Raw genomic sequence first — 14,605 nt, 5'->3', positions numbered from 1 at the left:
TAATTAGAGTTTTTCTGTTAAAAAATGCTATTATCTGTTTATGTGTGTGTGCACATATGAATGTGAGTGTGGGTACCTGCAGAGAAGTCACCTTTCGTAGGTGTGTGGGAACTAATTGAACTCTGGCCATCTCTGAGGACAGTAAACCTTCTTAACCATCTTGCCCCAGATTGTAATTATTTATTAGTCACATATGGACAACTCTTACAAATGTTTTTGTGATTTTGGAGCTTGAACAGGAAAAAGGTAACATGGCTTTCACAAAATTAATTTATTAAACTATCCATATTTTTTTCTCTTTGTAAATTGTAATATTGAAGAATCCTCATCTGTGTGTAGTAAATAGTAACTTGTGCTTAGTGATTTTGTTAGTAACACAGCTTTCTAACATTTCTCTGAATTGCTGTACATTTAGATCACAAGGTTTACATCTGGCACAAACGTAGTGAACTGCCAATTGCGGAGCTCACGGGGCACACGCGCACAGTAAATTGTGTTAGCTGGAACCCACAGATTCCATCCATGATGGCCAGTGCCTCAGACGATGGCACTGTTAGAATATGGGGACCAGCGCCTTTCATAGACCACCAGAATATTGAAGGTAAGGCCATGCAGTCCCTGTTCTTTCTAGATGAAACATTGCTCGGAGTTAATAGCACACTTGCATAGCGCTTTAAACATGGAATAGTTTTTTTTTTTTCTACCTGTCGCACTTTATAGAAAGAATTTAAGAAATGTAGGATTAGATTTTATTGTTCTTGGAGAGACAGTGAAGAACCTGAGCTAGAAGATCCCTGTGCTTTTGTGGGATGTGGGAGGTGGACACAGGACAGCCTCCAGGGGCTGTCGGGCACCTGCAGCAGCAACTTGAGACTTTGTCTTGAACTGGAAGGTTGTCCTCTGACCTCCACATGTCTTACCACCTCCTTGCATGCACATACAAATCTATTAACATGTTGTTTTGTTCTGCTATGTAAACGTGATATTACAGGAAATTTTATATACATCTAAGAACTAACAAATATATAAGACTTGAGAATCTTGAGTTTTAATGATCATCATTTTGGGATTGTCTTAATATCTTAGCACTGTATAGAATGTGCTATACTAACATGAACTGTCTCATGGTGAGGGAAAGAAGGTAAAACTCTCTGTGCTGCCTTTGTGCCAAGTATTTGCTCTCACATATGTTCATGGTCTTGTAAGAGAAACATTTTTATTTTCATTTTATAGGGAAGGAACCAAAATATGGCAGAGCTCGTTAACTTGTTGAACGCTGCCATTTCGGCAGATCTAGGTCTGGAAGGTTCCCCACCACCTTGGTACTTGAAGATGAAGAAAGTCATAAAGCTAACAGATGAGGACAAATTCTTGATTAAATATAATAGTACTAGAGAGAAGTAATAAATTTTATGTAAATATCTTCTTTTTCCTCAAAGAGAACAAGTAAAAAGTGTCTTGTTTGGAAGGAAATGACTTCCGGATTGTTGTGTTCAGTGTGTCCCACCTATACCATTGGTGGTTGGTTTGTTTTTCTCGTGCGTGCGTGCGTCTGTGTGCCCATGCTACCTGATATGCATGCTGGGACCCGAATGCCAGTCCTCTGCTAGAGTAACAAATACTCTGAATGTCTGAAGCCATCTCTCCAGCCTCTCACCTAAATAGTTCAGTAAGAAAAATGTCTAAGTTTTAACTAATAATTTCCACTGGAGAGAAGTTAGCTTTTTTTTAATATATAAATAGAGAGATGAAGCTGGGGCGGTAGTGGCACAGGAGTATCTCTTAGTTTGAGGCCATCCCTGTCTACTCAGAGAACCCTGTCTCAAAAAACCAAAACCAAAAAAATGCACCCAGAAATGAGAGTGAAAGCATGTGAGCCGTACAAGTAAGGTTGCTGGGACTAGGGGGGCGCCTTCTAGAGGTATTCACTGTTGCCTGTCCTGCCTGGGTCCTAGGTCCTGCAAAGGCCCACTCTCGCAGAGCCTGTTCTGTAGTTTTTTGTTAGTCATTCAGAATGTGACTGGAAGAATAGGAAAGTACTGGTCATGCAGCAGCAGCCGCAGCTCCTGAGAGCGGTTGCCCCACAGTGCGCTAAGGGTTGCACTTTGTACTCCAGTACTTTAGTTAATGTGATAATTCACCTCAGTGGGTGTGGCTCAGTTGTAAGATGAGGCCCAGCTCAGCACCTTGCATTATGCTGCACCAACACAGATCTGACTGTACAAATGTGGCCTGTGGACTGTGGACTGTGGCTAGGTGGCGGTGACACATGCCTTTAATCCCAGCAGCAGCAGATGCGAGCAGATCTTTGAGTTCGAGGCCAGCCTGGTCTACTGACAGAGTTCTAAGACAGCCAGGGTTACACAAAGAAATCTTGTTTTAGTGGGGGAAATAGGAAAAGACTACTTTTGGGGTACTGTCTGCAGTCTTCCTTCCCCCACACAATAACATCATTTTTTGATTAAATTGTACCTGTTTAGAATAGGAATTTGAAAGTATAAGTGGATTAAAGGTAATATTAAAAGAGGGTGGCATCTGGTACTATATGTCATTAAATACTAAAGGTTTGTACATTTATTAACCTGTGCAGGAGGAGCTGGGTGCACTTCCTGTGCTGCGGTCAATGGACAGCTTGCTAGACTTAGTTTCCTTCCCCCACGTGGATTCTGTTGATTGAATATAGGCCTTTTAAGCTCAGCAACAAGTACTTTTTCCCATGGTGCCATCTTATTAGCCCAGGAACTTCTTAAACTTCTTAACTTCTTTGTGTTATATGTGTTTTCCAGAGGCCAGAAGAGGCCATCTGCCTCCCTGGAGTTAGAGGCTTTCCAAACCCACCATGTACATGCTAGGAATCAAACCATGGTCCTCTTTGAGGACAGCCATTGTTCTTAACTGCTGATCTATCATTGTAGCTCCTAGCCCAACAGTTTTTGTTTGTTTGTTTTTTTTAAAAGAGAAGTTGCTGCTCTTTTGTGTTAAGTTACAAAACTGGTTACTTCTGATTTTTGTTTGTGTTTTAGGGGGTTATAAAATGGAGTAGGATGAAGTATTTACACATGCTATGAACAGACGGGGTATTAACCTAGAAATCAGTAGGCTGAATGAAACATGCTAGAAATAAAATATACTAGACATAGCATGTGCTGTGGTTGCATTTATATTGAAGTGGTATAAAATTGGCCAATCCCCAGACCAGAGGAGTCGTTTTGTTTTTATGAGACTGTGTGCTTGCTCCTAGATTGAGAAGCTGGTCTAAGGTTGTTGGTACTGTGCAAGCTGTGAGTACACTGAAACAGATATTCTAGATGCGCTTATCCTATTGTATGGGAACTTTAGCATAAAAAACATCACACATACACTTTTCCCAAATGGAGCTCTGCTATGGTCGACTTGGAACAGCTGAAGGAGTTGAGTACACAGTGGGAATGTACAGCCCGCCTCATACTGCCAGAGTTTTCTCTCCATCTTTTTTGTTGTAAACTAGCAAAAAATTTTTTTACTTTTTGGTTTTTTGAGACAGGGTTTCCTCTGTGTAGCTCTGGCTGTCCTGGAACTCACTCTGTAGATCAGGCTGGCCTCGAATTCAGAAATCCTCCTACCTCTGCCTCCCAAGTGCTGGGATTAAAGGCCCAGCTGCAAAATTTTTCTTATTTTAATTATTTCAAACTTAATTTTAAAAATAGGAAATCTGTCAGGCAAAATTATGCATACCTTTAATCCCTAGCACTCAGGAGGCAAGATCTATCTCTTCAAGTTCAAGACAATTCTGGTTCACTCACCTAGTGAGTGCCAGGCTAGCCAAAGCTACACAGTGAGAGGCTGTCTCAACCCAGCCCCTTCCCTAATGATAACGCAGAAATGGGAAATTGTAATTACTCATTCCTTTTTGTCCCTTATTCAAAATAGTCACAAGGTTACAATTTAATGTATGACCTAAAACCTGGGAAAGACACTATTGTTCAATGATTATAAAAGTATCAATAATTTGCTCATTGTTACTTAATCTATTGTTATTTCTTGATATTGATTTTGAAACTGTCTAACTGGTATCTTTTTCTCTTTTTCTCTGCACATTTCATCTGGTCTTCATTCAGAGGAATGCAGTAGCATGGATAGTTGATGGCGAATTTGGAGCAGACGACTTCTGTTTAACTTAAAATTAGTCGTATTTTAATGGCTTGGGATTTGGTGCAAACAAACATGATTGATAGCTGGACAGACATGCTCGTCATGAAAAAAAAAAGAACCATTTTGAAGCCCGATTGGGGCCAAACATTTACACCTTGCTTCATAGTAACCAGTTGATGAAGCACGTCTTAGAACGTTGTTGGACACCATGTTGAATTATTCCCCATCGGTTGTGAAGGACTGTGCTACATTCAGGCTTACCCATTGAACTCAGTATATATATTTTTTCCCTCCTGCCTTTTGTCTGGTGGGACACCATTCTTGTTGCTCTTCTGTGTAATGAAGTTCAAATGCTTGTTTGGAAACTTTATTTAACAGTGTAGAAGGCTTGATAGCAAGAGCTCATTAGTCTGAAGAGTGTCCATTGGACAGGAAAGAATTTCCTTTTGTTTCTCCAAATCTTCCCGCCTTATTTAGCTTGAGATCTTTGCAGCTTGGTTCATGGATTCTAGCCTTGCCCGTTGCGCAGTATATACTGATCAGATGATAAACCAGTGAACTATGTCAAAAGCACTCTCAATATTACATTTGACAAAAAGTTTTGTACTTTTCACATAGCTTGTTGCCCCGTAAAAGGGTTAACAGCACAATTTTTTAAAAATAAATTAAGAAGTATTTATAGGATTAAAGTGACTTCATTTGTATACATTTGGAATCTAAACCAGCTTAAAAACCGTGTCCTTCCTCTGTGGCTGAGATGTGCAGGGTAACTGATGCTCTTCTGGAGTGCCACGTGACACATGGCATGGTCAGAAACAGTGTTCAGAGGGACACGGCCCAGGAAAGCCAGAGAGAGACTTTAAAGGTTTCCCCTTTTTATTTCATTCTCGGAGGGACATCAGTACCTGATACTGAAGAAATTCAAGATTCAAAAGGAAAATTTTATAAATAAACCAACACGGGAGATCAGCATCAGTCTAGGTTTTCAAGAAAGCTTGTTCCAGGTTCTTCTGAACTTGGGGAAAATGTGATCTAGCAAAAGTAGACATGAGAAAATAGACTTGGGATTTATAGTGTAGTTGAATCTTAGAGGAAGTCAGCAGGCTACAAACATGTATGTAAACTGGAACTAAAGCCTGAGGCATTTCTCCTAGTTGCCCTTAATGTCCAGCACATAGGGACACTCATTCAAAGAAGGTCCCTCTCAGCTTCTCAGATGTTGCCATAATGAACCTCATTCAAACTGGTGCTGTGCACGGTCCTTCCCTCCCCCTCCCCTTTTAGTTTACGGGAATGTTTCCTTTATGGAAAAAAAAAAGACTTGTCATTTTGAAGACCCTATATCTAACATAAGCCTGATTGATGCTCATGGTGTGTTTTCAACCTCATAATTGCTGGGTCTAACAGTCTCCCTTGAAATCCATGTTTTCCAGTAGGGGATAACCAGGGTGACCACAGCTGTTTGAAAGAGAAGTGGCATTACTCCCAATGTATCCTGGTGAACAAAAACAGATCTTATACAACTTGCCCTTGAGGCTGAGCCAAGTCCATAGCATTCACCATGCTCATCCCCCTCAGGATCCTGAGAGGAGAGAGAGGCTTGTGCTGAGGGAGCTTTCCACTGTGGGGGTCATAGGGAGGGAAGAGCCAGGAAGAGGGAGAAGGGAACACATTTGGCCTTAAGACAGTGTTCATTCTCCCAAAGCCCATAGTTAGGAGATGACAGATCGTAGTCAGCAGGTTATTAATTCAAATGGGTATGTAAAAGATTCCTTTAAGCTTCATTTTTCAGAGACCACCACTTTAGAAAATCAGAGAAATCCTGTTTTGATACTTCTTAGTTAAAGTACTATGTTACCGTTTATCTGGTACTTCATTTTCTTGACTAAAATTACTTTTCACTTTAAGCTTGAATAAAAGTTTTCATTCATAACTGTATATAACTAAGTGGCAACTCCTCTTTACCTCAGTGCAGTTAAAACCATCTTTGATTGATAGAGCCTGAAGCCATTAATCCATACACCCCAGTCTCTTCAGTAACAATCACTAACACTGTGTGGGCACAGAGCTCTCCACAGCTGTTTACAGCTGTGGTCACAGTGTACTACACGTCATGTACATAATGGTCCCTGCAGTCTGGCTCTTCCACTCTGCTAGTCCGCCCAGCTGCACCTAGATCCGAGTTTTCACAGTGCTTCTGAAGTACTGTGTTTAAAAACACCTGGAGGTCAAAGCGTGCACCGAAGGTGAGGGACGTTACCAGAGCATAACTCCTGTTAGCGCGGAGTTAAAACTATGCAAAGCTGATGATAGAAGCTAGGTGAGTGGTTCCCAGGGCTGTCCTGACTGGCAGCTTTCTCTCTAGACTGGTACTTGACTGTGCCAATTTGCTGTAAGCGTCTGTTTCATATATTTGCCATGAAGTGAGTGTGGTAGAAAGGTGGTGGAGAAAGCTAGGGTTTATGGTGAAAGGACCTGGTGGCAGGGTTATGTGAAAATCTCTGACAGTGATAAAGACTTAAGAGAGAATTCTATCAAACTTGCCACAGGATGCTAACCAATGTATAAACTGAAAAGTACCAATACTTTTTGCACATAGATCAAAAGAGTGGAGAATTTGGGCTCCAAAAATCAGGTTAGTAGGCTCAGTTCCATGTGCTTAAAATGTTTCTGTTGTTAATGCATCGATGAAGGGCTAGGGTAAGAATGGAATTAAATGTCTTTTTCCTCTAAATAACTGGTTACTAGTGGTCAAGTGTTGGATTTGGGGGTCACTGAGGTTGGTTTGTGGGTGGTGATCAAAAGAATTAGAGTGGGAGTTAGGGGAGATGACGAAGCTTCACATGTGGGGTTTGAGTTGCATTAGTATTCGTGCCAGCTCTGTGGCATTGCTCTTCCTGGCTACATAAATGTCCTGGTAACCCAGGTAAGTAGTGAAAAGAGGACATTTTATTTGGAAATGTCCCCTTAAATTGGCTCATTTTATTGGGAGGGAGAACAAAAAATGGAATTCTCTGACTATAAGTAATTAAATTAACCTGCTAGGCAAACAGAAGCAGTAATTCGGCAAAACTAGTTGTCGTTGAAGAGCGCTCTGCCTTAAGGTGCGTTCTGTGGCATTAATAGAAGATTCTTTCCCACCCCTCCCCATCTTGAAATTTTCTTTTTTAGGATGTTGGTTCCTGCAAACAAGAACTGACCCTCTGCCTCCCATGGGTACATGTCTCCCGCATCTCGAGAATGGGAGGAAAGAAGATACATTGTCTTAATAGCCATTGTTCCCATTTAGACGCCACCAACTCTCCCTTTGTGTTGCTGGCCAAAGCTTTACCACCATTTCCAAAACCATACCTGATTTCACATAAACTGATAACTTAAAGAAGTGAATTTGCATTTACACTTAGACACTTTCTAAAAACAGGGTGAAATTAACCTAAACTTTGCAGTGTTGAGTTATTGTGATTAGTAGCTGCCCTAGAGTTGCAAAAACAAGTTGTAAAAACCCATCCCCTATCTACTTAATCCAGATGCCTGGATTTAATGAAGTTAATCATATAAAAGTGTGTGTGTGTGTGTGTGTGTGTGTGTGTGTGTGTGTGTGTGTGAGAGAGAGAGAGAGAACAAACTTGATTCATAAAATATTCTAGAAACAACTTTTAGGTTGTCATTTTTACTGAATGTCTTGTCCACATGTAAAGTATCCTCTCTTGAGTTAAAGGCTTGGTTAATACTTGTTTATTTTTATAAAAATGAAAATTGTGTCCCATCTTTAACTTAGACATTTACATTATCAGGATCAACATGCTAGAATTAAATCATAACATTTGTAGGCTCAGTGAGGGTAAATGTTATTGGCCCCTGGAAAGAGAAAGAGAGACAGAGAGAGAGAGTGAGTGTGTGTGTGTGTGTGTGTGTTGAGGGAGATCCCAAAGGCATGTATATGCTTATAAACCAAGCTGTAGAGATCATGCAAAGAGCTTGGGTGTTGCTCTGGAGCTTCTGAGCTATGGATAGTGATAACGCTTTGTGGTGTGATGTCGCTAGCACAGAGCTGTTGGTATGGAGTAACAATTGACTATGGACTGATAGATGTTTCCGGAGAATTGTGTTCTTAAACTATGGGGTTTGCTTTTTTTTTTTTTTTTTAACTGCCTCTCAGATTATATTTAGTAGTTTAAATTTCTTTGTTTTATTATTTCATTAAAGTATAAAAACTTCAGGTCTCATATTTATTTTCACTTGTTCTACTAATTATTTACAAGACACCTTTTGGTTGACATTTATTTTATAAATGTGTGGTATATTAAATGTCTTTAATTTTTTGTTTTATTGAAATTACAGTAACTTTGATTTGCTTTACTGGGATTTTTAAATTTTATTTTAATTCCACCTTTTCCATGTGTGCACAGCACTTGCCCAGTCCTTTGTATTTCCTTCTGTCGATTCAATAAACAGAATGAGTAATTAAGTAGTTCTTGTTGCATTCCATCTCAACAGACTGCTGAACTGGTGGCCATAGCTTGACATAGGGCTTGTGAATGGAATCTAAAGAAACAATTTTTAGTGTACTTGAAGGCCATTGCACACCCAGTCCTGGATAAGGTAGATTCCAAACCTTAAGTAGAAGCACTTGTGAGACTCTTGACTCAGGATAGTGATGGGTTAAGATTTCAATTTGCAAATTAGAGGAAAAACGCGTTGAGATGGCTCAGGAGGTGAAGGTGGTCATTGCCAAGCCTGGTGACTGGAGCTCAATCACTAAGACCTATATGAAGTGACAACTGAATCCCGCAACAACATGCCCCCCTCCCAAGAAATGACCGCTAAAGAAATTAAAGGAGAATTGCTTTTATTTGTGTGTGTGCCTGTGCACTCCTGCTCCTACTCTGAAATCAGAGAAGGTGTGGGATCCCTGGAAATGGAACTTTAGTAGTGTAAAGCATCAGACATGGATGGCAGGGCTCTGTCCTTCCAGCCCCAGAGAATCAATTTTTGTTATTCATATCTCACATAGTTACATGGTATCAGCCTGCTACCAATCCAGTGATTGACCGTCACAAGACAGCTGTCCAGTGACGAGGGGTTGACCACTGATAATGTGGATCTACGCGGTTACCAAGCCAAACACAGACACTAACAAACTAACCCTAACCCTCAGTGCTTCAGAGTCTTCCAGCCCCTGTGCAAAAGCCACTTGATTGAAACACAGTCAGGCAGATGCTAATTCCCAGATGAGGGGAAGCAGCTATGAAGCTCAGGTTCAAGCCATACCTCTAAGCTCATGTCTATAGTCCTCCTTAGTCTGTAGTAGCTACTAATGAAAAAATTACCTTAAATTTGTTAGTCATTAAAATTAAATGATACCCTTCAAAAAACAAACAAAAAGCAGAGTGGTGGTGGTGCACGCCTTTAATCCCAGCACTTGGGAGGCAGAGGCAGAGGCAGGTAGATTTCTGAGTTGGAGGCCAGCCTGGTCTACAGAGTGAGTTCCAGGACAGCCAGGGCTACACAGAGAAACCCCGTCTCGAAAAAACCAAAAAAATAAAAAAATTAAAAATAATAATAATAAAGGCCTTCTAAGCCCAAGTTCAGTCCCAGAACTCACATAACCGTAATTACTGCAAGACTGGGAGGCCGAGCTTGGAGAATCATCAGGTAGCCAACCAGTCTTCCAGGAGTATGCTGGGCAGTGACAGGAAGGAGACATTCTACTTCAACAACATGGAAGGTGAGAACCGACTCCACAGACTCGTTCAGAGACCCACGTCCCCTCCCTGGCTGCTGGTCGGGGAAGGGGACATCTATACAGATTTGCTATGGTGGACATGCCTTCTCCCATGGAGATCTCATCAGCCATCAAAGCAGTTAATGTGTTGTCTTCAGTTAAGTGAGGTTCAACTCTAGTATATGGAATATACAGGCCCTGAGCAGATGAGTTCCAGAGACATCAAGGTCTAGGAGGAAACTACCCACAACTGGATCCATGTTCTCTTCCATTGAGAATGAGCATTTTGAAGCAACCTTTGGGAATAAACAAAACTCCTTTGTTCGGGTCTCAGTAAATGGTGTAGGGGTTAGTGAATGTAAGATGAGGTCAAGTTCCCTAAGTGGATATCACAGGTCCTGGGTAATGAGGTTTGGGGAAGAGATGTCAGGAAAGCCATGGAAGAGTGGTAAGTCAATCTTACTAGGGTTGGGTGTAGAGCTCACTGGCAGAGGACGTGCTTAGCATATATAAGTCTCTGGGTTCATTCCTTAGCACTGTAAAAAAAAAAACGAAACCTTAACCATGGCCTTCCAATTTGAGACATACAGAGGTTCTTGGGACATAGAAGTTAGGACATGCCAACTTTGGCATACTTGAGGTTTTTCTCTGTCTATGGTTTCAGTTTGGGGTTTTGAGACATGCCTGGCAGTGTAGCACAGGAAGGCTTGGAGCAGTGCTGCCTCAGCCTGCAGACACTAGAGATTATGGTGTCCCCTGGCTTTTACACCAGCCATACTTGACTAGGTTGTCATGTTTGGTGGAAACTGGCACAGAAGAGACCCAGGGCTGCAGTTGAGCAGATGTAGCAAAGCAGACTGACAAAGAGGAAAGGCCAGTCACTGTCCCAGCTTCAGGGTGTCGACGGATCACACGCCCTCTTCTGCACCCAGCCTCACCGGAGCAACTGAAATGCTATCTTTCTTACCTGAAAAGACCTTTGTAAGGGTAACTTGAGTGCAGTTAGTGCTGTTGCTTACTGTGATAATTGCAGTTGAGGCTTTGAATGACCCTGGCTAGCCTTCTGCCTTTTAAAATATTTGAGAAAAGTGGCCTAAATCCTCTAAATTGAAGCGGCTTCACTGAAAATCCTCAAGTACAGCCTTTTTTTTTTTTTTTTTGAACAGCTTTGCTAACCAGCTCTACATTTCAATCTATTCTAGTGCATGGCAAAATAGCGTGTTTGGTTTAAAGGACAAAACTTGAGATTTAGCTTGGTTTATACTGAACACCAGACCAGTTTGAGACACAAGAGAGCCTGTCTTTAAAAAACGAACAGGCGAGAGTACAGGCTGTTGTGGAGGAGGTGGGTTAGATTCTTAGTACTCACACAGTAGCTAACCATCAACTGTAACTCCATCTCCAAGGGATCTGATGCCCTCTTCTGGCTTCCACAGGCACTGCACACTTGTGCATAGACATGGCAAGCGGGCAGAACACACATACACATAATTTAAAAATGACAAAACCTCAGGTTGCTGAACCTAGAGGACAAAACATTTCCAATTGTCCCCTTCTGTGGACCTGGGGAGGGGACCTATTGTCTTGCCCGTGCCAGAAAGTTGCCCTAACACTGAGCCACTCTCCAGCTTATTCTATTTCCGCATTATTAAAACAAGTTTTTTTTTTTAAATATCAGAGAGACAATTACACCTAGCACATGATAATTCATAACTTCTAATAAAATTTACTTGTAAGCAAAATCAATTTCAGCAGTCAGAAATAAACCCAATTAATAAGTTTCTTTTATATGCCCAGATGGTTTTACAATACTTCTAGTGTTCACTGTGCTATTATTGGTCTGGTGAAATGGTTCAGAGGTTAAGAGCACCAGCTGTTCTTCCTTCCACAGAACCTTGGTTCAATTCCCAGCACCCAGAGCTTCCGACTCCAGTTGCATGGATCTGACACCCTCACACAGACTACATGCAGCCAAACACTAACACAATAAAATACAAACAAACCATTTAAGGAAGAAGAAGAAAAAAAACAATACTCCCAAAGTTAACTACCTTGAAGAAAAAGAAATGACATGGTGGGCTTCGATTATGTTGTTCCATAACTGTTTTTCTGATCTAAAGGACATTAGTCAGACTCAAGCGATATAGAATAATCAGATTAACTTGTTATTCAACAGCCGTTTATTGTGTCTGTGTGCAAGGCACTGGATTAGGCACCAGAAGGAAAAGACAACACCAATGTGATCAGAGTGGACTCTGCCCTCTAGGAGCGCACAATCTAGTTTGCATACAAGAGATGGCACATGGAAAGTGTAAGTACTTCCCACAGGAAACATTACAGAGGTTTAAAGTCAGACCAGGTCAGAAGGAAGCCTCTGGGCTCTTGCTACATTGTCTTCTTGGGCAGCGGGCATGAAAAGGGACCTGCTACATAGGACTAGAGGGGCTGTATCTTTGGTCTCACTTCCTCAGCTATAGACACACAGCACCTGCTTTAGTGAAAAGGAAAGGGAACCTGTCCCAGTGTGGCTGGCTGCAGTGCATGGCAGGACACACTCGATGGCAGGACGCACTGGCTAGGCCCTCAACATTAGAACCTTTACAGAGAGGGCAGGGAGGGAGAGGGGATAAGAGGACACTGAGCTAAACTCCCGACGGTCAGACTTTTGAGACCGCCAACAACCTCTAGGCCTCTGCTCTCTACCCTTGAGATGAAAAAGCTGGAACACAGGATCTCAGAGCTCCTCTGAACCACAGCCACTTAGGGCCAGCGCTCGCTCGCATCTTCTTTTTCAGCATGTATAAAAGCATCCTTCCTCTCTCCAAAAACATCAGGAAAATGACTCTTCCCTTTCCTGGCTTTGATACACACAAGCAGTAGGAGGCATGGAGGGTGACCGTTCTGTTTCAGAGTTAAGTTGGGTCTTTACAGACAAGGCAGCTTTCTCTTTCACTCCTCCTCTGCAGCTTAGGCCAGACAAGAAAACTGGCAGCCCAAAGGAGCTCGGCTACATGGCTTTCAGTTTAAGCTCAAACATTTTAGACAAAGGTCTTCCACTGTGTCTCTCAGTCCTATGAAGACACCAGCAGGTCTGTTTGAAAAGCTTGAATAGGGGCCTGGAGAGATGGCTCAGTGGTTAAGAGCACTGACTGCTCTTCCAAAGGTCCTGAGTTCAAGTCCCAGCAAACACATGGTGGCTCACAACCATCTGTAATGGGATCTGATGCCCTCTTCTGGTGTGTCTAAGGACAGCAGCAGTGTACTCATATATATAAATATATATAATAACATTTCAAAAAGAAAAAAGAAAACCAAAAAGAAAAGAAAAGCTTGAATAACACCGAGGGCACTGGAAGGTAGGGCAGAGCTGTTAGCAGAAGGTGCCCCAGAGGGAAACAGTATGAGAAAATATAAAGTTAATTCCTGCTTAGCCCTTTTCTAGGCAGAAACACAAGATTATTATAAGGAGGATTTCCCTGCTTTCACAGAGGCCCAGGAAACCAGGTTTCCTTTGCATGATGTCCCAACCCTTTTTTCCCCGTGTGGTCAGAGCACAGCTCCCATTCTAACAGGGAATCCAGTGCCCTGGCTATTACTTCTACCAGCTCCTCACTCAGTAAGACATGCAACATTCAAACATTTAATCTTTGGCGGAAGACTTCGTTTTGCCACCGAGGACCATGATGCCACGGTATACAGTGATGTTTCCTTACGTGTCAGTGCTTAGGACACCCATGCTAAAGTATAACTAGGCAAGAGGCCGGGTGGCCAGATTCACACACTTCCAGGGATGCTAAGCACAGAGCAGGTTAACCGCTCGCTCTCCTCCAGAGCAGCAGCTTCCAGAGTAGCTAGGCACTACCACGTGCACACAGCGGCTTGTGCTTGGCTCCCAGTCCACAAAGCTCTCAGTGTAAAACACAAGGAGAGCTCACTGGCTGTTCTCATTTTTTGTTTTTTTTTTTTTAACAATGACTGACTAGTTTCCTGATTCTAAATGACTCCTACCAAACCACTTCTCCAAATCCATTAAAATAAACTGTTAAAGAAATCAAATACAAATGGATTTTGTTAAAAAAAAAAAATCAAATACAGTTACAATGCAAAAATAAGGTCTGGCAAGAGCTGAGGTGATTAGAGGATTACAGAGGTATAAGCTTTAAAATGAAAGCTCTTCATAAAATCTTCATTTTAAAATTTAGTTTTCCTTTCTGTAATCAGGAATTACATTATACCTGGGCACATGGCTTATAAGGTTTCAAATACTGCAAATAAATATATTTTAAAATGTCATCGCTATTGAAAGACTTAGCTGAAAAGCCCCCAAGCCCTTAAGCCACATTAACATGACTTTCTTCATGTGTCCAGATTAGCTGTGTTGCTTTCTGCTCTGGCTTTTTGGACAGTCCAGCTCTATCTCCTAAGGCAGTGCTACTAAACTTTCCTAATGCTGTGACCCTTTAATACAGTTCCTCACGGCATCAACCCCCAATCACAAAACCATTTTCATTGTTATTTCATAACTGTAATTTTGCTACTGTTATGAATCACAATGCAAATATCTGTGTTTTCAATGGTCTTAGGTGACCCTTGTGAAAGTCATTTGACCCCTAAAGGGGTAGTGATCCACAGGTTGAGAACCACTGTATTAATGGCTCTTTTAGGTGGGTCCTTTCTCTCTTTGGCATGCAAAGCTGGCACACATTCCTACTTCTACCAAACAGCCACAGAGGAGACAAAACACCTTCA

The 14,605-nt window shown here is 41.7% G+C and overlaps 1 protein-coding gene across 5 annotated transcripts in view; it reads left to right on the top strand.

Moving 5' to 3' along the window:
- Wdr26 (WD repeat domain 26) overlaps positions 1–6,069 on the top strand; it is a 39,550-nt gene extending 33,481 nt beyond the window's left edge. For 2 of the 5 annotated variants that reach the window (XR_004109321.1, XR_004109316.1), the window contains exons 13-15: positions 416–601; positions 1,234–1,414; positions 4,098–6,069. Coding sequence is in view for 2 of the 5 variants with exons in the window: in XM_031336865.1 (XP_031192725.1) it covers positions 416–601; positions 4,098–4,123 (212 nt within the window). In the remaining 3 variants the exon portion in view is untranslated. Of the gene's footprint in view, positions 1–415; positions 602–1,233; positions 1,415–4,075 lie in introns of all 5 variants that reach the window. The other 3 variants (XM_031336865.1, XM_031336862.1, XR_004109317.1) reach the window with 2 other exon arrangements.
- Positions 6,070–14,605: the final 8,536 nt, after the last annotated feature.

This window comes from Mastomys coucha, unplaced genomic scaffold (genome assembly GCF_008632895.1).
Source record: "Mastomys coucha isolate ucsf_1 unplaced genomic scaffold, UCSF_Mcou_1 pScaffold1, whole genome shotgun sequence".
In the NCBI taxonomy this organism is placed as follows: domain Eukaryota; kingdom Metazoa; phylum Chordata; class Mammalia; order Rodentia; family Muridae; genus Mastomys; species Mastomys coucha.
Note: the sequence above shows the minus strand (reverse complement) of the source record. Positions and strands in the feature narration are given on the sequence as shown.